Source organism: Ascaphus truei, chromosome 3 (genome assembly GCF_040206685.1).
Source record: "Ascaphus truei isolate aAscTru1 chromosome 3, aAscTru1.hap1, whole genome shotgun sequence".
Lineage (NCBI taxonomy): Eukaryota > Metazoa > Chordata > Amphibia > Anura > Ascaphidae > Ascaphus > Ascaphus truei.
This window is the reverse complement of record NC_134485.1, coordinates 257,927,986-257,952,897: the sequence shown is the minus strand read 5'-3', so window position 1 is coordinate 257,952,897 and position 24,912 is coordinate 257,927,986. Positions and strand designations below refer to the sequence as shown.

At 40.4% G+C, this 24,912-nt stretch overlaps 1 protein-coding gene across 2 annotated transcripts in view; it reads right to left on the bottom strand.

Annotated features, from left to right (window-relative positions):
• Nucleotides 1-2,112: 2,112 nt before the first annotated feature.
• IRS2 (insulin receptor substrate 2) overlaps nucleotides 2,113-24,912 on the bottom strand; it is a 37,793-nt gene continuing 14,993 nt past the window's right edge. The window contains exon 2 of one of the 2 annotated variants that reach the window (XM_075590712.1): nucleotides 2,113-4,831. Coding sequence is in view for 1 of the 2 variants with exons in the window: in XM_075590713.1 (XP_075446828.1) it covers nucleotides 4,827-4,831 (5 nt within the window). In the remaining variant the exon portion in view is untranslated. The remainder of the gene's footprint in view (nucleotides 4,832-24,912) is intronic. The other variant, XM_075590713.1, reaches the window with a different exon arrangement.

Genomic DNA, 24,912 nt, shown 5'->3' with positions numbered 1-24,912 from the left:
ATATTGTTTGCACCAAGTGGACTGTTTTAAAACGACATAAGGTGGAAGCACATACCACTACAAATACATGTTATGCAAGTTAACACTGGTTTCATAATTAGTACAGATTTTATGGCCTCTCATATTCTGGAACAAAAGTTACATTGTAAATATGATAAACATTTCACAGAGGAAATAATGCTGCAGCAATACAAGCTACTGTATGGTGCTGGAATCGGACTATGCTTAAGATCATCTTCACCACAAACATTATGTACATTGTTTCTTATTAAATAGAATGCTTGAAGATGTTAGAATGATGTATCTTCTTGAAATAATAAAAAAAACAAAATTCGTAACAACAAAATGTGTTTTTTCAACTATGTGGTACTACAGCTTGCCATTTTGTTTTATGGTAAATATTTCTGCTGTCATGTGCTCTGGTAATAGCAAAGAGTCTGATCACTGTATAGTGTTCTGTCGTGGAGGGAGATCAGGATGTGGGGTCTGATGCCTATCACTTAGGTGAGGATATAGTGGCAAGGAAAAAGTACCTGTTACCTCATTTGCTGGTCCCTCACAATGTAGATAGTACAGTAGAGGCAACCGGAGCTGTGGCGGCTGTGCCGGTAGTTGCGGCTGTGAGCCCAGCGTCTGTGTCAGCTGTGCAGACTCCCACACTCTCTCTGTTGTGTGCTTCATGGATCTCAGCAAAGACGGACAAGAAAAAAGGAAAGAATATCCGGAGCAGCAACTGGACGACAGAATCCAAAACGAACAACACTCAGCTAAGTCAAGGTAGAAAAGCTTTATTGCACAAAACGGAAATCTCCAATAACACCTTCTACATGTTTCACGCCTGAAGTCGCTTTGTCTCCTTGACAAAGTGCCTTGCAGGCATGAAACATGTAGATGTTGTTCTTGGAGATTGCCGTTTTGCCCAATAAAGCATTTCTACCTTGACTTAGCTGAGTGCTGTTCGTTTTGGATTCTGTCGTCCAGTTGTCGTTCCGGATATTCTTTCCTTCTTCTTGCAATTTTGTTTTAGCATAGATAAAATTCTTGTGGAAAAAAAATGCAGTGCAATTCTCCACCACCAGCAGAAGAAAGCCCACTTATAAGTTTTGGATATGGGACAAAGACAAGTCTTTAGTGGGCCATTAATAATATTGGTTTCTGTAAATCAACAGAAATACTCAGGGGAGCTTTCTTCCACTCTGTCGGTCTGTCAGCATTTGGTGGCAGTATTACTTTGCTGACCTGTGCCTAAAAGAAATGAATCAATGAAAGGCACTGCTGAGGAATGCTATTCTGCTGTTTACTCCAGGCAAATGAGTGACAGCAAACATCATACTGTTTACTTCCATCACCTTAAAACTGCAGTTCAAGCTGACGTTTAAAAAATAAAATAAAAATTCTTCCATTCAATATGTACATCAGTACAATGTGCACACTGACAGGTTCTCCTGTGCTCGATTGGCAAACATTCAGCTCGTGGGTTCTTTAAATCACTGTTAGTGCTACAGGCGAATACCCAGATACAAAGTTCTGTGTGGAAAATCATGTGACCAGGCAGGCACTAAATACAATTGGTGCACAGCTAGAAAGAGGGCAAAAGGGGTGTGCCAGAGCCTGTCTCAGAACAGGAAGGGGATGTAACTTTGTAAATGGTTGCTATAGAAACAAAAATGCTTGTTACGTTAGAATACATTAAAAATGTCTTTAAAAATTGTTTATTTAAAAAAAAAATGCTACAAGTATTTTCTCATAGTACAGAACTGATTTATTAAAAAAAACAAAACAAAAAAAAAAAAACTCATGTAGGATATTGCTTGAAGTGCAGCTTTAACTGAATCAGGGGCCTGGAAAAAACTAAACCCTCATATACTATAGTGCCGACGAGTATTCAAAAACAAATCTGGGGCAATCACCAAAAAGACCCCGGTACATGCTGGGTACATCATGCAACATTTCAGTGACTTTTCTGCAGACAGACTAATGGCCCATCGGATTAACAGTGGGGGTCCCTGGCAGTCCCATTCAAACTGAATGGGACTGCCAGGGACCCCTGCTGTGTTAGTCCGATGGGCCATTAGTCCCTGCAGAAATGTCACTGAAATGTTTGCAGCATGTACCTGGATCTTGTTGGTGATAGCCCTAGATTTTCCAAGGCAAGTTTAAGAATACTCGTCGGCGCACCTGTACCTTAACAAACAAAGTAAGAAAACATTTTTTCACAGACAAAGAAAGAAGGTTCAAGACATTTTTTGTTTCCTATCATAAATAATGTATTTATTGCATATGGCTATTAAAACAGCATCCATGATCAATAAAGACTAAATACAATGCACTACTCTAGTTCAGATTATTCTCGACTCCAGCAGCATCACATTTACCTTATTATATATACACACCATGTACATCGGAAGACACTGCAAGATAAGTTAAGTCTCTTGTCATATCACAATAGCAAGAAATATACAGTATTTAACATCTTGATATCCAGAAACAATATGTATCCCGTAAAGAAAAAACACTGTTTAATAACTGTTAAGGTTACGATAGCAAAATATTTTAAGTTTAAGGGACCTCCAACAAAAATGTACAAAGACTTAAATATACATTGTGGTGTTTCTGCAAAACCTGTACATTTTGGTTGCAATTCTGTAAACTAAATTTAAAATGTAAATATTGCATATGCCTTCTGTTACATTTACAGAGTTGAGCAAGATTTTAGTATGCTCAGGATTTTCTCCTCAACTGTGGATATTAGTATGAATGTAAAATCATGTTACAGAGCCTTGCTTTTTATCGATATAGGTTTATAAATACAATATACATCAAAAACTTTGTGGTCAGCAGGTACCAACTTTCAGTGCTGTTAGGGTTCTTACATAGCAAATATTAACTATATTTCATTTGGAAACTATGCCAAAAAAATATGTTATAAAGTTTTACATATCTTTATATCTATACATAAAACTACACTATATATTTAAATAATCAGACCAAACAGTTTCTGGCCTGTGCATTGCTACTGTATGTGAAGCAAAACCTTCCCCTGCCCAAAGAATTACATTAAAAAAGGAGAAATAGAAAAAGAGAAACTAGATATGAATTTACATTCATTTTTGTCTGGTAATACAATCCTTATTTGTAAGACGTTCATTGTATATGCAGGAAGACATGGTGTTGCTATTAAATAAATTACATTTTGCAAAACCCTTTGTACAGATCCATAGAAAGTACCTTGTAATTTACTGGGTTCCCCCAGCCTTCATATAGTAACAGAGCTCTCAGAAAATTCACACAGACCTTGAGCAGGTATAAGAAATGAATGATTACATAGAAACTCAAGTGAATGGAAGTTACTGCATCATTAACTGTGCATTACCCCGCTCCTCACCTTACTAAATAAGGGGGTAAGACTATCTAAATTTCCCAAGCTGGATATCTAGTTAGGGCATTGTTACTTAAGAATCAGAAAGACTGTAAAGCATTCTGATGTCGGATGCAGTGCTTTGCAACAAGGAGAAGGTAAAAACACTGCCATTTCAGAATACTGAAAAACAAAACGAACGGGTACCAGTAACTGGGTTTTTGTGTTCTATATTATTATTCATAATTTAGATTAAATAATTTGCTTCACACTGGAACGTGGCACCAATGTGACATTACTGCAGCTGGCGTACTCTATTTTCAGACTTGTAAATTGGTTGGCCAATTTGTCCAGCCAATAAGAACCAAGCCAAATGGTTATCCCGGAAATGTCAGTAATGTAACTGCCCGTTACTAAGGAGGTATACTCCATTATGTGGCACATACGTGGTGATGTTTGATTAAGAAAAATGTAACCGGATATGTGTCACAATCATTTTCTAATCAAAGTACCTTTAAAAAAAAAAAACATTTAAAAAGAAAACGCACACTTACAAAAGTGAACAAGTTAAAACACATACTAACATTTGTGTGAACACACAAAAAATCTCCTGATGGTAAAAATTAACATAATTTTAAACGGGTTACTTCAGTGATACATATCACCATTCTCTCTGTCCGTCATTAGTGTGCATCAAATACATTCCAGTCCAAATAAAGGGCTCACTCTGACTGTGCAGTGTGTGCAACAGGTATCAACATAATTGGGCAAAAAATGTCCAGTGGATGCATTTTTGGTCCATTTCTGGTAACAAGAGTTGCAAACATCTGCACCATCACATCACTTTTTAAACGAGTTTCAAGTCTATTTAATGCCATGGTTTGGCTTTGTCTTAAAAGTAAACAATGCAGCTAGTAATTTTGATCTGACCAGCATCTTTGTCCTTTTTAGTGTTCAATAAGGCTGAAGATGTTCTCCAGAAGCTTCATTGTTCCAGGGAAATTAAATCTTGTTGAGCATCATCTTCTCTTGCTTTAGTTGTGTTGTTGTTGTTTACTGAGGTAGGACAAACAGTACACTTTGTTTAAAATATGCCCGATTTGACTGCTTTAGATTTTGTCTATATATCTTCCAGCCTGCTGAAGAATAAATAAAGAAGGCTGATAAAGGCCTCTAGCCTCTGCATTACTTAAGGACTTTAAAGAATAAATGAATGATTTTCGCATAAGAAGGATTTCAAGCCATTTGTGTCAAAATGGCAGCATGGAAAATAATGCCACCAAAATAAATTGAGGCAGGTCTCTCTCTCATGGTAGCTTGCTGATGCCATGTTCACAACAGTATATACCTGAGGGGAAACAGTTCAAACCGCACGAGCGGAAAGAATGAAACTTTAGCAGCATCTGGTCAAAAATGTGGGCCCGAGGATTTTCTTTTTGTAGTGTGTTGAAGTTTTGAGCCACCGCCTTCACTCTGAAAAGGAAAGGAAAACAAAAGTTGTCAATATGTGAAAGTTGTTTAGAAATCCTACGGCAAGATAAAAACAGTTTTTTGAAATATCAATAGCTTATTACGAAATATACACACATATATATATATATATAAATATATATATATATATATATATATATATATATATATTATATACACACACACACACATAAACTGAAATGTTTATATACAGAATATATTCTTGTTTTAGCAAAACAAAACGGGGTCCAGCTAATACTTTTAGAAAAACCTCCAAAATGTCACCTTAAAAAAAACAAACATTTTATTGAAGATTTTTTTAAATGCAATATTAAAAGGGATAATCACAGGTATTTCAAGGGATGATAGAGAAGTACATAACCTGGCAATGGCCAGGTACCTCAGAGTTGACCTAAGAGGTAAAACGTTGTTGCACCTGTACAAGGAGAGCCATGATTTAAGATGCCCACCTTTGAGGAATTTTGTTCATCTCTTTTCCAAATCTGTAAATGAATCATGTCTCTCATTGGCAAGTAAGGTAAAAATAAATACAGTAATGTTGCCACAAGGCTACAGAGCTTGTTTTAAGTATGTAGTCAGCCTTGTACTATAAAGTTCACGTAGTTCTAATACTCATTCAATGTCAGAGCAGCCTACAGAGTATCCATTCAATGTCAGAGCAGCCTACAGAGTATCCATTCAATGTCAGAGCAGCCTACAGAGTATCGCTGGTCTCTGTTACAGTAAAAAGGTTATGCTGACATGTTTGCAGTCCAAGCTAAAAAGGCTAACCTGATCCTGGAAGGCATGATTTGCTAACTTTTTTTGCTCAAAATGATCTAGGAACAAAGCAGTTGTGCACACACAAAACAACAAACAAACAACTCAATATGCACCAGTGAGAGAAACTATGATAAGACAGATAAACACGTGAAAAAAAAACCACATAGCTAATTGGCCTAGCTTTTTAACCAACTCACTGCAAAAAAATGTAAGTATATCCCTACGAGACAAATTGTATCCAAGAGGAGAAAAACATGGATTCTGCACTGATAAAGCCACTTGATAAAATATATAGCACCTGACTAACAGTTTTAAATTAGGCACTTTGAGGCAAAGGTGAATTTTTCTCTCAGCAGAGGAAGTATCAAGTAGCTTTTTGTGCGTCTCCATAGTCTCCTACTGTGGGCCAGTGTAACTGCAGAGATAGGATGTGCATTCTTATTTTCAAATATAATTTCCATACAAATTATGATACAGGACCTGCTGGCATACAGGTAATTTGCTGTAGCAACAAAAACAGGTAATTGTGTAGTGCAGCCAACTGCTGTCCTAGCAAAAGCATAGGGAGATTCTCTTTAACAATGATCCAGAGAGGAAGAACATATTTTCCATGTTATGCAAGTCTGCAAAACACTCGGTATAGAATGGTGTGCTGGTGTCACGGCTGGATTATACGACAGTCCAGAAAGCATGTAAATTCCACCTGACTAGTAAGACTGATAACCATGTGTTCCCTAAAGTGCTGTTCAGAAGAAAGTGTTTTTGAATTATTCACCTGTGATCAGGTTGCAGCTCGCGGTGCAGAGCAGAATACCTTATCTGAACCCTTTTGCAGCGCTAGTCCAAAAAGTCACAACAATTAGTACACAGATAAAAGTACCTGTGACTGGAGGTATTTAACCCCTTGAGTGCTATAAGGGTTGGACACACACTGCAGAGAAGCTCTTGTCCTGGCAGTGTTTCGCACACTGGAACCTCAGTATGTTGGTTTTAAGGATCAGAACCACTAACAGATGTTCCAAAGACAAGCAATAGTTTTCGACAGCACATATGCAAACAGTAAAAATGTTTTATGAATGTGCAAAAAAGAAGCACTGTTCTCATTAATTGCTCTGCAGAACCAAAGTGGTTAAGGTGTTTCCCTGTGCTCTTGTGCTCTGCCACAGGTCTTAACAGCTGCTTAATGCATTCACTGTAGCCCATCTGTCACTGAGAAGGAAAAAAAGGGAAATTCCTATTTCCTGTTTGAAATCTGCACTTACGAGTACCGAAATACACTTTCGCTGAAGGCGTTTATTCTCCTAATTTTGTCTGTTTACATTATTATCCATTGTATCGCTAAAGTCAACATCACATCAATTCTACATCATTTGTGTCCCTGATGACGTGGGAGAATCCTCCACATCATCATCACTGGAGGTCTTGGAACAATCTTTGGATCACTCTGGCCTTTCCTTTGTGTGCAGAAGGAGATTCCCTCAAACAAAAGACAAGCAAAGGTTGCACTACATACGCAGGCTGGATCACGGATGGAAATTGTACCATAATGCAAACATTGGTTTAATCTGTGTTTATAGATTGACTCCCTTCTAAATACAGTAAAACTGACCCGCCTAATTTGAAAGGAACAGTTAACCCATATTTTATCTGTGACCAGTCCTCCATACTACACTACTGTATATATACAGTGGTGTGAAAAAGAAAGTACACCCTCTTTGAATTCTAAGGTTTTACATATCAGGACATAATAACAATCATCTGTTCCTTAGCAGGTCTTAAAATTACAACAACATATCCGTGTCATGATTAATTGAACAAAAATAAAGCCCAAATGGAGAAGCCATGTGTGAAAAACTAAGTACACAACTAAGTACACACACACACACACAGGTAAATCCAGTAAAGATAGAATAATTTCCACAAAAAGCTCCAACTTAAAACAAAAAAAACCAGCTGCAGCATATTTTTCCGCAAAAATGATTGTGTTGGTGTCTTTATGGAGGAGAGGTGGTATTGTTGATGATTTCAGCATGATGAAAAAAAAAAAAAAAAAAAAAAAAAAGGGCGGGGGGTGTATTACACACACACACACACACATGCACCTAGGATGAAGGAGTGGATCAGTGAGTAAAGACTCTCTGTAAATGACGTCGAGTTTGAATCAGCGGCACCTGGTTCAATTCCTGGTGTCGGCTCCTTGTGACCTTGGCAAAGTCTCTATCTCCCTGTGCCTCAGGCACCAAAAACACCAAAACACCGATTGTAAATTAATCTGGGCAGGTGTTGTGTCTTGTGTGGATTGGGAGGAAGTGCTATATGAAATAAAGTGTGTTATTAAAATAATACATAGATTGGATTGAAAGCGAACAATCCTGGGGACTGAATCTACAAAATCTAAAACACTGACCCCCACAGTAATGCATCAATCTTTTTTATATGTATTTTGATCTTATAATTCTCAACATTACTTGTTCTGCTGTGATGTTGCAAAGTAAGAACTGGAGCAAATATGTATAAATTGTTCTGCTACAAAAGAAAAGAAAAAGTTTATTGCTTGAAGTGGTAAACATGTTGTTATTGTTTTTGTACTGCAGATAACTTGAGCTTAATCATGTTATTTACGCATACATTCTTTTGTAGCTAACAAAATCATATCTAAAATGCATTTGAATACTGTGCTCTAGCATTGTTTTCTCCTCATGTGGAGTCTACTATGGAACATTTTCACCTCTGTCATTTGTGCGCTCTAAAATCAAAGCTACCATAAAACTGTAGAATTCATCTTAATAAAAACACAATGAAACATATTTCAATTAGAATTAGCAAACCATAATTAAAAATGGTACAAAATGTGCGATACGGCTGAGGGCTTCAAAATTATTTCTACTCTTCCATATGTTGCTACATGGACCTCCGCTTTAACAACATTATAAGTATCTTTTGACTTAAAACTTCTTTGCTGGCGCCTACAGGGTTTTCATGGGAAAAAATGCATTGTCTTGTATCGAAAAACCATAACAAAAAAGTGACGTCACACTGCTAATGGGCGTGCGCGCACATGCCTGTCGCGCATGCGCAGAAGAGGAGCTTGCAGGCCACCACAAACGTGCAATACCGCCCTTGTCCACCAAGTACATTGGCGCTCCCCCCTCTTCAAGCACGCATGGGCACTAACGCCCGTGGCCTCTGCGCATGGCCGGCGGCCTTTGCACATGCGCACCATGGGCTTCTGCGCATGGCCGCGCGCCTCCACCACAAGAGAGGACGACCGTGGGGGAGGAGAGGAGCCGGGAACACCGGACAGGAAGAGAGTGAGAGAGCCGCATCCCCCGAGATCCCGGTGCTGTGCTATCACACACACATACACACAGAGTCACACACACAAAGTCACACACATGCAGTCACACACACGCAGTCACACAAACACACACACGCAGAGTCACACACAGACACGTGGAATTCACAGTTAGTATAAATATATTAGTGCCGTGCACGTGAGTTCTAAGTCACACTTCTTTGTGTTTTGTCATTGAAATTGTGTTTTGATTTTTAATTAAAAACATCACCATCACAAATATAATTTCTGTGACAAAAGACAAAGACGTTTCACTTAAAATGTGCGTGCTCGGCACACACACCCTTTTTTTAACCTTAAATGAAAAAGGTGTTCCGTCTAAGTTGAATAGTACTTGCAAGGAAATTCAAAGATGGCTGGGGGTGTCACCCAATAGGAAGCTTCAATGTCATCTCACTATGATGTACAGTAAAAGCTTGCAAAAGAATTTAAAACGAAATAATCACAGGAACTGGGGTAGCTTGAAGTACCTCCGTTCAGCTTCAGGGAACCCCTTGTTTCAAATAAGGTAAAAAAGATATTGCTGTATGTATATAAAAAGCGAGAAGCAAAGATTTCTGGTTTAATCAACAGTCTGCTCGGATATGGTTCACCTGTTGAAGCCCTTCAGTGCCAAATGGTCCTGCCACCTCTGGAACTACGGACCCTCCAGCACTGAAGGATGGACACTGCTTCCAGTGGCTGGACTGGAAGTAAAAGGGAAGGGTCAACAGGAGCGCTGATCGTGAACAGGACCTAGAAAGCCAGCAAAAAGCCATTATGTACAGCGTAGGTTATAAGGGCCTCTAGGGTGGGACTTTTTATGATGGACACTGTACGGCAATAGGGCACTGAAAGGGTTAAAGTAGAAAGGTTTTGTTTGCTTTCTATGGTTCCCCTTTATCACTCTTGAGACCGTTTTTCAGACGCCTGTGTGGGGATACATCTGCAGCTGTCGCTGAGTCCATTACAATCTAGTTTGGCTTCTAAATATTTGCTAGGGTGATCAGGCTTTTGTAATTGTGTAAAAATGTTGAATAGAACTTAAAATAAAATATACACAAATGCCGGAAAATCAAAAGCAAACGTTCAAACTTTGTGTTAAATCTGACACTGTGTGATCAATATAGTTCTTATCAAGTATCCGGCCGCTCTTCCTCCTACCGTGCACCCCAAAACTGGAGCACCGGAGACTCTCACAGCCACCACCAGTCTAAGTTCTTTCAAAGCTAAAGCTGTCTCACATTTTAATCTGGTCTGTAACTGTTACATACGCCTATACCAGCGGTGCGCAAACTGGGGGGGGGGGGCTTAATTTAATGCCCGGGGGATTGCGTGAGGCCTCTGCAACACTCCACTTACCTTGATTCAGCCGGATATGTGACGCGTCGCCATGGCAACGTGGCGTCAGGGTCATGGCATGACGTCACATGACCTCTGCACGCCGGGAAGCATGGTGGGGGTGGGGCGCGAGCACGAGGGGATCAGACAGGGGAGGCGCAGCGCGAAAAGTTTGCGCACCCCATGGTCCTATACCATATATTATTATAATGTATAAACTTGCTCACTTAATGTAACTATGTATTTGTAACCATGTATCTGTCATCATAACTCTGTGCCCAGGACATACTTGCAAACGAGAGGTAACTCTCAATGTATTACTTCCTGGTAAAACATTTTTATAAACAAATAAATAAAGTACTTCTGTTTAGGAAATGGTCTACTCTGCTTGAAATGTGCATACGCTAAAAAAAAAAAACTATTACTGTATATTGCAGCTTGTGAAACTGTATTTTAAAACAAGAATAATATGTGCCATAAATACTTATATTAATGATCTTGATCCCTTTTTTTTTTTTTTTTTTTTTAGCATTTTTATACTATTTTAAATTCCTGAGATAACAAGCTTTTAAACAAACATTAGTGGGATAAAGTGAAAAATGCTAGGAATCAAACAATAACAAACATCAGCAAATCAGTATTTAAAAAAGATTATTAGTTGTTCTCTTATTTACTATTTTTTATTAGGTAAACAAATAGAACTATAAAAAAAAGCCTATTCTTGACAAAAAAAAAGTGAGTTTCTTATTCTCATTACTTATTCACATATAGCAGACAAAATTAAATAGATCAACAAACCCATTTTAAAAGAGTATTATATATAATGAGTCATGCTTTAAGAAAAAAGCGGGACAGTAATGTGGAGTTAAGTAAGTGAATTTGGTTAATGTGAGATTGCTGCTTTATTTATTTCAGAGCGGTTTCATGAAGACACCCTGAAGGCAACACTAGAATACAGGTTATTTCAAAAGATCAGGAAATCTGATACTAACATACTGACTTTTGGTTGTAGCCCATTTTTTACTTATGAATGAAATGCTAACAATGGCAGAGTGTTTCATACTTGGATGAGTTGGTTGATTTCAACTCCAGCAACCACTTTATCTGTGGAGCTATGAATTGCTAGAATATTTACACTTCAAATAAGCAGAGCTTATTTTGAAAGAGTTCTACTAACTCTTTAGATGTCATTGGCTACTCAACGGGTTTAACCATTATATAATACTGGTTCCTGGGATAAACCCTTCAAAATCTGCAGCAATTACATCTCTTTTGTGGAACAACGTAAAATACTAAGCCCTTCTACATTCAGAAGGCCTGCACCATACTGTATATTATATATTGAAGCATGCGTACAAGCAGAACACATACAGTACACAAGGCTTTCTCCAGCTGCTACAGTATTAGAGGTGTTTACTATGTGTATAGCAATTCCCCTCTGGTTACATTACTACGCTAGCACAATCTCCGACTACAGCTTCCTGTCAGGCTACAGTGTCTCCCTAAGAAGCAATACACAGACATGGGTGTGTGGGCAGTAAAAACATCCTACTTTTGATGTTGGCAGAGAAAATGCAATTCAGTTTTCATTGTTTTGTAAACCTTTGCACAGCCCTGTTTGAGACATGATGTCCCCAGCTGAGTCTTGGTTGAGGGTCTGTGGGGGTTATTCATTAAAGTGCAAAAGCTTGTTCATTCAATAAACCACTTGAATAGTGAAAATTATCAGATTCATTTCATAATTTTTTCAGCTTCTTGATATTTAAGTACACTGCCGTCATACAGGTCAGATATTCTCAATTGTGTTTTCCACTAATCAAAGAATAACTTTTTGTTGTGAAACAACATGGTATTAACCAACAGACATGACTGTGTGGACAAAAGCAACCTCCTCTGGCGCTGAGGTGGGGACTTGAATTTTCTTCGTATAGACTGTGACCTCAGGAAAAAACAAAAGACAAAACATGCAGGAAGCCTGCAATGGTGTATTACCCAAGGGATACAAAACATATATATAGGAGCAATTTATTGATTGATTATCTATAAAATATACATAAAAATATACATGAAAATATACATAAAAATTAATAAAATATTTGAACCAGTGCTTGGCACTAACTGGTGATGTGAACAAGCTGCTTGCACACTATCACAGTGGGAGGCTTGAAATTTGTGTCCAAGACTTCTGATCTTTGCTCCGCCTGGTAAAAATTGAAAACCTACTCACCAGATGTGAATAGGTCAAATGCACTGGTTAATGGTCTTTAAGGCCGGGATACACCGTCTGCCTGGCGGTGTTTACGTCTCCTGCTGCCGGGATCCTATCTCGTGCTCCGTCGTGAATCACTTCATGGAATGCACCCGATCCGCTCGCGCAATGACGTCACCAATTCTTGTCCACTGCTACGGTGTCCCAACAGTACCAAAAACCATCCAACGCGTTTCGAAAGCTCTATTGGTGTCTTTCTTCGTCAGGGAAGCAGCTCCCTGACGAAGAAAGACACCAATAGAGCTTTCGAAACGCGTTGGATGGTTTTTGGTACTGTTGGGACACCGTAGCAGTGGACAAGAATTGGTGACGTCATTGCGCGAGCGGATCGGGTGCATTCCATGAAGTGATTCACGACGGAGCACGAGATAGGATCCCGGCAGCAGGAGACGTAAACACCGCCAGGCAGACGGTGTATCCCGGCCTTAAAGACCATTAACCAGTGCATTTGACCTATTCACATCTGGTGAGTAGGTTTTCAATTTTTACCAGGCGGAGCAAAGATCAGAAGTCTTGGACACAAATTTCAAGCCTCCCACTGTGATAGTGTGCAAGCAGCTTGTTCACATCACCAGTTAGTGCCAAGCACTGGTTCAAATATTTTATTAATTTTTATGTATATTTTCATGTATATTTTTATGTATATTTTATAGATAATCAATCAATAAATTGCTCCTATATATATGTTTTGTATCCCTTGGGTAATACACCATTGCAGGCTTCCTGCATGTTTTGTCTTTTGTTTTTTCCTGAGGTCACAGTCTATACGAAGAAAATTCAAGTCCCCACCTCAGCGCCAGAGGAGGTTGCTTTTGTCCACAAATTCAAGTCTGGGTGCAAGATACCAGAACAATCTCAACAGGCAGCTCCAGGACTACCATTCGGACAATTTATCTAAGGTTTATCATTTGTTGATTGTATAAGCGCTGTTTGTACACCTTTTGTTCTACATAGACATGACTGTGTACTGAACACTCCATGAACCAGCAAAGATGATCCAGTGTCTCTAGCAGGGGTGGGCATCTCCAGTCCTCAAGGGCCACTAACAGGCCAGGTTTTCAGGATTTCTATGCTACAGCACAGTTGGCTCAATCAGTGGCGTGATCTTCATCTGAGCCACCTGTGCTGACGTAGGAATATCCTGAAAACCTGACCTGTTGATGATCCTTGAGGACTGGAATGGCCCACCCCTGCTGTAGAGGGCTAAACTGTTTTTTTTTAATTTTTTTATTCATTCTGGAGTGACAACATATGTATAGGTCCCAGTTCTGCCCTTACAGCTCTTAAACCCAAAAGCCTTTCTGTGATCAATCGGGTGGTGGCTAAGGAATTTAAATTACTAGTAATCTTTGTATTAATATTGAGTGCTACAGCAAAAAAAAAAGCATGATTATGGAGTAACTTTTTAAATGCAGCGAATGTTTAAGTGAAATAGTTAATGGTCTTATCTTTGCTCAATATGAAGCACAGTAGCAGGATATTTTCAAAATATACCTGGCAAAACAACGAGTTCTCCTAATGCTCTCGGCACACAATGTTTGTATCAACAGTGACAGATACGAACAGCATGAAACGTGAACTTTTTGGTAAACACCATTGCCCTGTGCTCCTGTTTGTTTGCTTTTGGTGCAAATAAAAGGTACCGGATGAGAAGTGCAAACGGAAGCCATACGTTTACTCAAGGAACAGGTGCTGAACGGGATGTGGAAGGTTTCCTATTCTAAAAAGCGCATGCCTCGCCTCACTCAGTCTTGACGCTGAGCCATTCCAGTGCCAAGACAAAAATTGGTCCTATATTAGATAATCAACCTCCACCATAAAAAGCTCCCCTAAAGAACGTACAATTTCAAGATCAGAGTCCTTATCTTCTTCCATCATCGGAATTCAAGGATACACCACTTCAGTGATTATGGGAATAGTCGTGCTTTTTAAAACATTGCGCTTTTGACCATATCTACACCAAACGCCCAGGGGTCTATTCTTGTAGCTCCGTAGTGTGACGAACCGCTTCTAAAGTGCCCTTTCTGATCGAATTGGCATGCTTTGCTATTTTGTAAAGCCCTTCTCGCATGTCCAATCCGTGTCTAAAAGGCTCTTTTAGAAGCAGTTTAATTCTGGTTCTGCAATTCGATGGGTTTGTCAAAAAAGCCTCAAACTCGTATTTTTTTTTCTCACAAAAACGGCAATTCTTGTTGCTTCGTTATACAAACCACTTGGTAAAAACTCACATTTTTTTCACGCCACCTCAAGAGTGGTGATATTGGCATTGTAAGTAACATCCAGAGCCTGAAATATGGGTTTGACTGAGAGAGGAAAACCTATACATCAAACTGGGGATGGAGTCAGCACGACCTCCGTCATTCCGCTTCCTACAGTAAATACAATCCGGGCGGTTTGGCAGTTAAACCATTCAGTTTGTCACCTTTTTATAGAAGCGGTTTAGAAGATGTGATTTGCGATAGAGAATAGGGGTTATTTCTGTCATATTTCATTCTGCTACTTCTAAACATGCCAAACCATACAGTTTGGCACTGACAACTTTGGAGTTATGAAAAAAGACTCTCTGGACTCTGATTTCACAAAAACACTAGTCAAACGTTCATGAATAGTGGATTATTCACTACTGATGAAATTGCATGCAGTAACTAAACACTTCTAAGAACAAGTAAGGAACTGAAAGGTAACACTTTGCTCACACAATGTTCATACTTATGATGCCTTTACAGGAGCAATAAAAAGTGCTAATCGGGCCCTAGTATTAGTAATGAAAACTTCTGAAATCTCAGCGTTCTTATTCTTTAATTTGGATGTGTTATGTGGTGTGACAATCAAAATCCCTAACATACAGGAATTAGCCAGTTACATAACACAGGTTTGTTTAAATGTGGGGATTTGTTTAAATGTGTCCTGTGAGTTGCAGTTCACTTGCCCTGTTGATACTGGTATCAGCCAGTTTGGTTGGCATTACACTAAAACCCCAATTTCTGACCCTTTCGATTAAAACAAGCTGCTCAACAATGCCTAATCCATGCGTCACATAATCCTCCTTAATGCTGTACAAACTCTGGGTGATGTTTGGGTAGTTTTTACATTTAACAAGAACATCTTGGCCTGCTTCAAAGAACTTTCAGCTCCACTAACAAAAACAGTGAAAGCCAAGACAATGATGGCTTCCCTGGGCTGCAGGAGCACAAGGAATATTTTGATTGTAAACTCTTTAGGACAGGGACACTATGTACTAATGTTTACTTTTATATATGAAGTGCGTATTCCCATTAAGTATTTTACAAAATGTTATTTTGTTGCATCGATTACTGCTGTGAAGCTTTATGTGCATGGATGGCGCTATACAAATGAAGATCTACATACTGTACATGCATGTGCGGGAAAGTACAGTAGTTTGTGGCAGGCCACTCCGTCACTGAAGGAGATAGCAAGCCTACAGTAAAACCAGTAGGTACTAGATGTCTTTATTTACTCATATTTATTTAGTAAGCCCACTAGAGAACAAACATTCCTGCTGAATTTCAAATCTGAAAACCATCATTTAAATAACCAATAGGAATTCCAAAACAGCCTTTAGATCGGCACTCTAGCTCTATACTATATATGCTGCCATATTTATGTGTACTGAATAAAAATGAGACTAAACTACATGTGTTTAATCTGATTTACAAGCACCCATTCCTGATTTTAACAGGGAATTGTAAATGCCTTACAGAACCATTTAGAATAAAGCTTTGTTAAATGGCGTCTCAGTGTACCTGAGAGTAATGGAGTAACAGTCGGGAAATTGATAAATGCTTTCATTATTTTATTTTTCTATTTGTTCGAATAGTCCTGTTTAATGATCTCCTATTTGTTGTTCTAGCATAAACCATTTGAAAATGTTGTTGAAAGAGCTCTCCTAACCCGTCCAACAAGATCATGCATTCCACTTTGCACAGCAGTAGAAATGTCTTCAGCTGTACTTTGACCAGTGTAAAGAAGCCAATACAACAGCCCGGAGGAACTGACTACATGGGATTTTTTTTCTTCCCTTTTCATCTGCCGCATGATGATTAAGACAGGACATGGTACACAGCAACACAACAGCAGAACAAATCTTCAAGGTAATCCATGCATGTTTATAATTAACAGGTAACACTTCTAAGGTGTTAACTCTACGTGGCCAAGAAAAGCCATGGACAATTTCAATCTGCTTCAAGACAATTCCCAAGGGTTAGTAGTAATAGAATGAGAGCTAAAGCAACCTCTATTATAACTTGGACTAAGCTCCATCAAAACAAGTCCTGCACTGTCTCCTCCATGCTCTAATCTCACTAGCATTGTCACTATTGTCTCTTTCATAAAAATCTGTCATTCCCTTGTTGAAGAACAAATCTTTTAGTCTATTTTGTACTGGGACTGGGAGGCAGATGGCGTGCAATCATTAGCCTATTGTTAGCAGCAGTGCTGGGGTAGATTACTAGTGTGCCTTGCTTGTCATGGCAGGTGCATGGCCTTGGGGCTGCCATCTGCTAAGGAAGGAAGTATTCGCCTGTAAGATGTGGCAGGGTTTCACAGACAAATGTAAACAACAACAATGAATCTCGCCTGATTGGTAGAAATAATTTAATATCAGCACGCATTTTGCATGGACAGAAATGCTTCTCTATGCAAACTATTGGCCCTTTCACCACTTGAGAAAACTGCAAATGTTTGTCAGGCAGAACACCAAATTAGCAAGGTTGGTATGGCAAGAGCCAATGTCTTGGGGCTACTTTGGGGTTCAATCAAGCAGTCGGGCATGAAGAAGATAATAGCTAAAATACCAAAAATGCACCAAAAACACAACACGACGGTGCATAATTTAATAAGTGGTCATAACATGTTTCTAATGGTGTTGAATCAACTTTAGTGCTGCTTATAACAAATTGGTTCATTGTCATGATCTGCAGTCGAAAAGCAGCTAGACCTAAAAATTGTATTTTTAATGATTGGTACAAGAACAAAGGGACACACAGAGAAACAGAAGAACTAACATATCCCTGACAAATGTCACACCAAACCATTACACTGAACATATGAGCCACTGATCCTGTTTACAACCAATGAAACCAGGAAAACTAGACAAAGTAAACTGAAAACTTATACTTGCTTTGCTTTGGTATCTTGAATTAACTGAAAAAGGCACAAATAAAAGTATGCAGTATAGTACCCCATGCATAAATGTATGGATTTAAGGTCACACTATGCAACGGCGTTAGAAACTTATGTAATTAATACAAGCACATGTCTGAACTCAGATCGCATCTAACATGTCCTCAGAAGAAAAAAAAATAACGCTGTAAACCATATGTATCTGGTAAAATATTGTCTTTTCTGTGCTTGGGTTTAAATCAATATGTATATGAAGGTCCTTCAAAATAAAGGGAAACTGAACATTTCCCAGGACTAAATCCCTTAGAAAAACAATAAGTACTACAAATATAATCTAGTCATATTTGCATGTATTGCATGTGATATAGTGGCTAAGGGGTTAATGGCTGTTTTGGATGTTTGTCAGAGGCCCTTTTTTCCTGCCTTTTTTACTTGAAGGAGCCAAAAATAATGAACCCTGAACTGTGGTCTTAGCATCTGCTCATACATTAATTACATGCATTGCAATCACGTACCTTTGCTCCCCCAATAAAACAGATTAGCTCACTTCATTCAAACATTCACTGACCTCGAATACAATTTTGGCACTGTGCACATGCGGAGCTCCACCGCCCACTTTAATCCTGAACTCACAGGCAAAGCCTGGGGTCTTTTCAGGGCAGCAGCCTTCCTCATCTTTATTAGAGACGTTTATAATTGACGGAGGTTGGGTTTTTAGCCCCTTTAACAAAGGAGTCAGATATGAGGACACTGGATGCTAACGTTCCCTCCCACTCCCAGCTAACAAGGTGTACCTGTACATTGCTATCTTTTGGGATAAATGTTCTGCCACATCTGATAGGAAGTTCTGAGCGTATTTCAAATAAGATACATAGGTATTGGTTAGCAGAGAAATGAAATATGCCAAGTAATCCCCATTAGATCAGTTCTTTGGTTACCATAAGGCTATATCATTTGGAGAATCTGCCTAATTGCCCTTTGATGCCAAAACTAGTTATAGTGTACATACCCCCTCCCTTTGAAATACTGTTCTTGTTATGACCCGCCTGCATACCTTGCAAGCCAATTTACAGCACCTGCTTGTCAAACTCTAAAGGAAAGTTATGAATCATACAATTTATAATGCCATCACATTTCAACGTTTTCACTTTTGTGCAAAGTGACTGACAGGCAGCATACTCACAATGAAGATCCTACGGTGGCTCAAGACCATGTGTTTTGATTTTTGAATATTCAGAAACTAAATTAGATCTAAAAATCTATTGTAACGCAGAGAGCAATGACAATTTTCATTTATTCAATTGGCTCATATAATTTAGTTATTTGTTATACATACATACATACATACATACATACATACATACATACATATATATATATATATATATATATATATATATGCTCCTTACCAGGCAGACCAAGAGTCCCAGGGCCACGTAGCAAGGAAGAGACAGCACACGCAGTGAAAGTATCATAAGTGATATATTGTAAAAAGCTGGCACAATCACCAACGTTTCGGTCCTCCCTTGATAAAGGTCCTGTTTGAAGGACCGAAACGTTGGTGATTGTGCCAGCTTTTTACAATATACCACTTATGATACTTTCACTGAGTGTGCTGTCTCTTCCTTGCTACGTGGCCCTGGGACTCTTGGTCTGCCTGGTAAGGAGCCTCTACATTTATTATTTCTATGGGACGAGCACCTGCTTTCCAGTTTTATGTGAGTGCCATCTGCCGTGTGTGTGTGTGTGTGTGAATATACATATATATATATATATATATGTATGTATATATATATATATATATATATATATATATATATATATATATATATATATATGTATGTATGTATGTATGTATGTATGTATATATATATATATATATATATATATATATATATATATATATATATATATATATAATTTCAATGTTGTATTGTGTGCTATACCTTTAATGACAAAAGCTAAAAAACAAAAGTGTAACCTTAAAATATTATTAACAACAACTACATTCACATTTCACTTTAAATAAGTAAAATAGGAATCACTTATAAAAATGAGCAAAACTATGCATTAAAGTAGAACATAAGGGTGTTTTGATGCACTGCTATGCTTTTTGGAGCAGAGTTGTGGCATATGTCAGACCAGTTTCTTGCAAAATTAGAGCAACTGACTTTGATACATAGGTGCAGGATGAAAGTGCCTCAGTTTTGCACCAAAATTGCCTTGATGCTGTACATATAGATCCCTAGGTTTCAAGAGGCTTATTTAAACATTGTGTCCCACAGCTCCTCTGCACTGTGACTGTGTAGTGATCTTTAAATACACTCCTTTCTTAGAAAACTACAGACACATTTCAAATATTTTTCCTGCTTGAATATTCTTTATGTTGTTTATACTTATAGCAAGTGAATGTAAGCTTGTCTTGCTATCTTGAAAGTAATCAGAAGCAATCGTCAAAGTAAGCATTTCCTCTGCCTTAAGCAAAAACTGTTCTTGATTCACTTCAGAACAAACACACCATTCAACATAGTCTACAACAATTTATCTTAAATTATTCTGTGTAACCATAGGAACCACTAAATGTATACTGCAATAAAACAGAGCTAAATTCTTTATGACATTTCAGGAAAAATTGCTGATACCCACCAGCACCAATTATACCATTTGTAATTCTTTGCGCTTAATACACATGTTCCTTTGTCTCAAACTAAATGTACAATTTATTTCTGATGTTGGAAAAGTGTTTTATTCAGCTGCTAGGTTCATTGTGTTTATAAATATATTTAGCTTTGGCACAACAAATAAAAAGATGGAAAGAAAATCCTTTTTTCCCCCTCTCCTCTACAGAAAAAAACCAGTGTTTGAACCAATTGCCACAAAAATCAGTTTTAGAGACAGATCAGTACAGTGTTTACATTAGCTTATAGTTGTCCATCTTGTGATCGGCAGCTTAGCAGCGACCCACACTAAAACAGAAAAGCTTTGCTGATAAAGTGTTAGATTATCTGTAAGAGGGTCAAACTGACACCCTTCAAAAAAGCAAGAATTGAAGTTAAAAGACGTTACAAGAGCTGAGCTGCTGCACCTGGAACCTGTGGAGGAGCCGCCAGCGTGGGGTTCTATGGCAGTTGGCAGCAGGAAAGGGACTGTTGGGAATTGAGTGGGTAGATGGTCAGTTGATGTGAAAACTCAGAGCGAGACAGAGCAGCTGGGATAACAACAGTATATAAATAAAAGATGGATGATGAAGATGGAACAGGCCAAAAACAAACTATCTAATAAGGATGTACAAAAGAGCGACTGAGAGCCCTGTACACCGAGGCAAAGGATGGAAACCGCAAAATTGTCCCCAACGGACAGTATAGATAATGGGCACTGGGTGAGAGAGCATATTAAAATGGGAGCTATAGTTTAATAGATATGTTATAAGTTTGTATTGTATTTTATAGTAGATTACTTATTAAAAGAAAATGAATAGATTTTATTTGAATAATTCTAATGTCCATTTCATAAAAAAAAAGTACACATATAAATATATGTAAGGGGGGTACAGAACTGGCCATCTGATCACAGCCATGTTACGCCACCCGCTACCGTGTTGCTTGGTCGCCTAGGTGCAGCGTCTGCGAGGGATCCCTGCGTAACGGGATAAGCCCCTCACAGGAACCAATATTGACAGTAACCTCACACACTGTTATATAAGAACAGGTTTTACTGAACACATACATACATATATATATATATAAAAATATATACATATATATATATACATACAGCCTGTACCACACAGTATATAACATAGTGAGAGTCCACAAAGTACATTGGGTGCCAGGCACCAATACTCTGATGACGTTTTTCCCTATGTCAGGGCAAACCCAAAAGTGTGTATGGTAGCGCTACCCGTGAATCGTTGGTGCCCTTAGATGAGGTACCTGCCCAGGTACTCCAGTACCCGGGTGCTGCCGAAGAATAAACAGAGATCCGCTGATCCAGCGACGTCGTCGTCCACGAAGGCGTCCGCTTCTGTGTGGGGTGAACTCCGGTTCGAGGGTCTCACCTTTGAGAGTCTATTAACATAGGTGGTCTGGTCCAAGACAACAGACCGCGAGTCCCCATGCGGTGTCTTCGCTAATGCCTATTACCATCAGGCTACTGGGGAAATGTCCCGAGGTGGGGGGGCTTTCCCTGAAGCAGCCACAATCTAGATGTGAGTCTGGCCTAGTCTGGGAGTCACTGACACCCAGATCCTACCTTCCCCTTCTGTGCTCTGGCTCCAACTGCCGTGGTCTCTCTCAAGCATGCCAAATGTATCTTTTTCTGGTAGCTGTGCTTCTGGAAGACCTATTGGCTGTGCTGCCCACAAGACCCGACATATCCCTGAGGCTCCTGTGGCATGTAGTCCCGCACGGAGCCTTCCCCTAAGATAGCCGACGCAACTCTAGCTCTACTGCGCATGTACAGGACTGTAATGGCCACCGCAACTGCCGGGACTCTCTGCGCATGCATGCTCTATCACGCATGCACGGATATTCACAAGATGGCGGCGTCCTGTCCTAGGTGCCGCCCCGGAGTCCCGGCGACCCGCTCACCACACCACCACGCAGCCCACACTCCCTGTACTCGCCTGGTACCCAGTAGTGTCCCTGCACCACAATGCTGACGTCCCCCTCCCACAGCGATGGTAAGAGGGCCAAAGGGGGGAACCTGGCTACATCCTCCATCTGGTGGAAACCCCACCGTCCCCGCATGTGAACAACGTATAAACATGACACAATTTATATAATAAAAATACAGGTTAATATATACAACTTAACTGATGCAGGCTCTGAACAATATTATACATCTCAACAAACATGTGGATAACCAAGGCTAGTTTGCTTTTAGCCAGCTGCTGAGACTCATAATGGGGTGCCCCTAACACATCGTACGCCACCCTATTGGGAGGGTGTCTCACTCGCTGGCTTCTGCGAGGCTCTTCTTCATTATTTCCCACTAGGGAAAGTCGATCATAGTCTGCAAAGGAGTGAACCAGTCTCTACAAAGTCTCCGAGTGGTACAAAGTTCGGGCTTAGTGGGTCTAGTGGACGGCTTGTTGAAGCCACTGGTGCGGGTATCTGAGGCACGGGCCCATTACCTGGTGCTCCTTCGGGAGGTGCCCATCAGTCTCCATTGAAGTTGGTGGAGTGCCCTCCAAAGGATCTTGTGTGAATTCGGTTGCTGAAACGGGAGTCTCGGCGGCATCTTCTGGCTATGGGGCAGTTACTGTGGTCTCTGTTTCAGTCATTTTCTCCCATGTGTGGGATGGGCAACAAGTGGTTTCTGTGCCAAACCTTTACCTGGCCATCCCCGTCTCGTATACGGTAGACCGGGAGGCCTGGCATTTGGGATTCTACCTCGAAGCCCCGTCGCACCAGCGGTCGGCCAGCTTGTGTTTGCCGGGATCCCTAAATTGCGTAGGAGAATAGCGTCTCCATGAAGAAGTTCCCGATATTGGACCTTGTAGTTGTACCTTCACTTGTTGCAGGCATTTAGATGGGCCGAGGCCTTTTCCGCTAGCTGATAGGTGCGTTGCAGGCTATCCTGAAGTCTCTTCACGCATCGGTAGTGGGTCATATTGGGTACCCCATCGGCAGATACCCTGAGACGAATGTCTACAGGCAGTCGTGCCTCTTGCCTGAACATCATGAAGTACGGAGTGTACCCCGTAGATTCATGCCTGGTGCAGTTGTATGCGTGCACCAGTGCTTCAACATGCTTGCTCCATTCACTCTTTTGAGAGCCCGTTAGGTTGCCTAGAATGTCTAGCAATGTTCTGTTGAATCTCTCCGGCAGAGCGTCTCCTTCTTGATGATACAGTGTGGTCCTAGACTTCTTGATATTGAGCAGATTGAGAAGCTCCATGATGAGATTGCTCTTGAAGTCCCTTCCCTGGTCGGAGTGCATCCGACTCGGCAGACCGTAGTGTATGAAATACTTTTCCCACAGTACTTTGGCGACTGTGAGAGCCTTCTGGTCCTTTGTCAGAAACGCTTGAGAGTAGCGAGTGTAGTAGTCTGTCACTACCAGGACATTACTGATACCTCTTGAGTCGGGCTCGATGCACAAGAAGTGCATTCAGAGGGGGTCCATGGGACCAGAGCTTTTCAGATTGCCCATTGGTGGCTGCACGGGTGGTCAGAGTCTTCCTCTTAATATATTTCAAAGACTTCCGGCAATGCCGCTCTACAGATTCTCGCATCTTGGGCCGGAAGAATCGGTCCCTCACTAACCCAAAGGTCTTATCCACCCCCAGGTGTCCGTGGTTGTCGTGCAGGCATCGTAGTACATGGCACTGCAGACTTCGTGGCAGAACCAGCTGTCGTCTGTCAGGATGATTGTGGCAGGGGACGATCCAATAGAGGAGGCCACACTCTATTTGGAATTTGTCCCATTCTCTCATGAGGATTGCGACAGTGTCGGTGGGGGCACGTTTCACCAAGGAGGGATTATTCTGGTGTAGGGCCTTGCGTATAGCCTTAGCCACGGGATCACGTATCTGAGCCTGTACTATCTCCTTCCATTCTAGGATGGTGTCCTCGGTGATAGACATGCCGTCGGGATGGCAGTAGGCAGCGCCTTAGGTCGGAATCCCAATGAAATGCTACTCGCAGCTTGGAGAACGCCACTCTTTCTTCTACGATGGTAGCAGTGGAGCAGATCACCCACATCCCAGTTCCAGGGATTTCCAACCAGGGGTCGTCGTCCTGCCTCATACTCAGTCCAGGTCTCCTATGTTTATAGGCCCTGGCTTGTGTTTCAAGGTAAATTGATAATTTGAGAGGGCCGCTAGCTACCTGTGGCCGGTGGCGTCCAGTTTGGCGGACGTTAGGATATACGTCAACGGGTTGTTGTCCGTGCGTACTTCAAAGGGAACGCCGTATAGATAATCATGGACTTTCTCCACTACTGCCCACTTGAGGGCTAGGAGCTCAAGTTTATGAACCGGATAGTTCTTTTCACTTGGGGTTAGGCTTCGGCTCACATACGCCACTGGGCGAAGGCCAGCTGGATACTTCTGGTGTAGAACAGCTCCCAGCCCGTTGAAACTGGCACCCACATGCAAGATGTATGGTTTCTCTGGATCGGTGTAATCCAGGACCGGGGCTTCCGTCAAGCTTTTCTTGAGTCCCGTGAATGCCTTTTCGCAGGCAGACATCTACTTGTCACCGAAGGGTG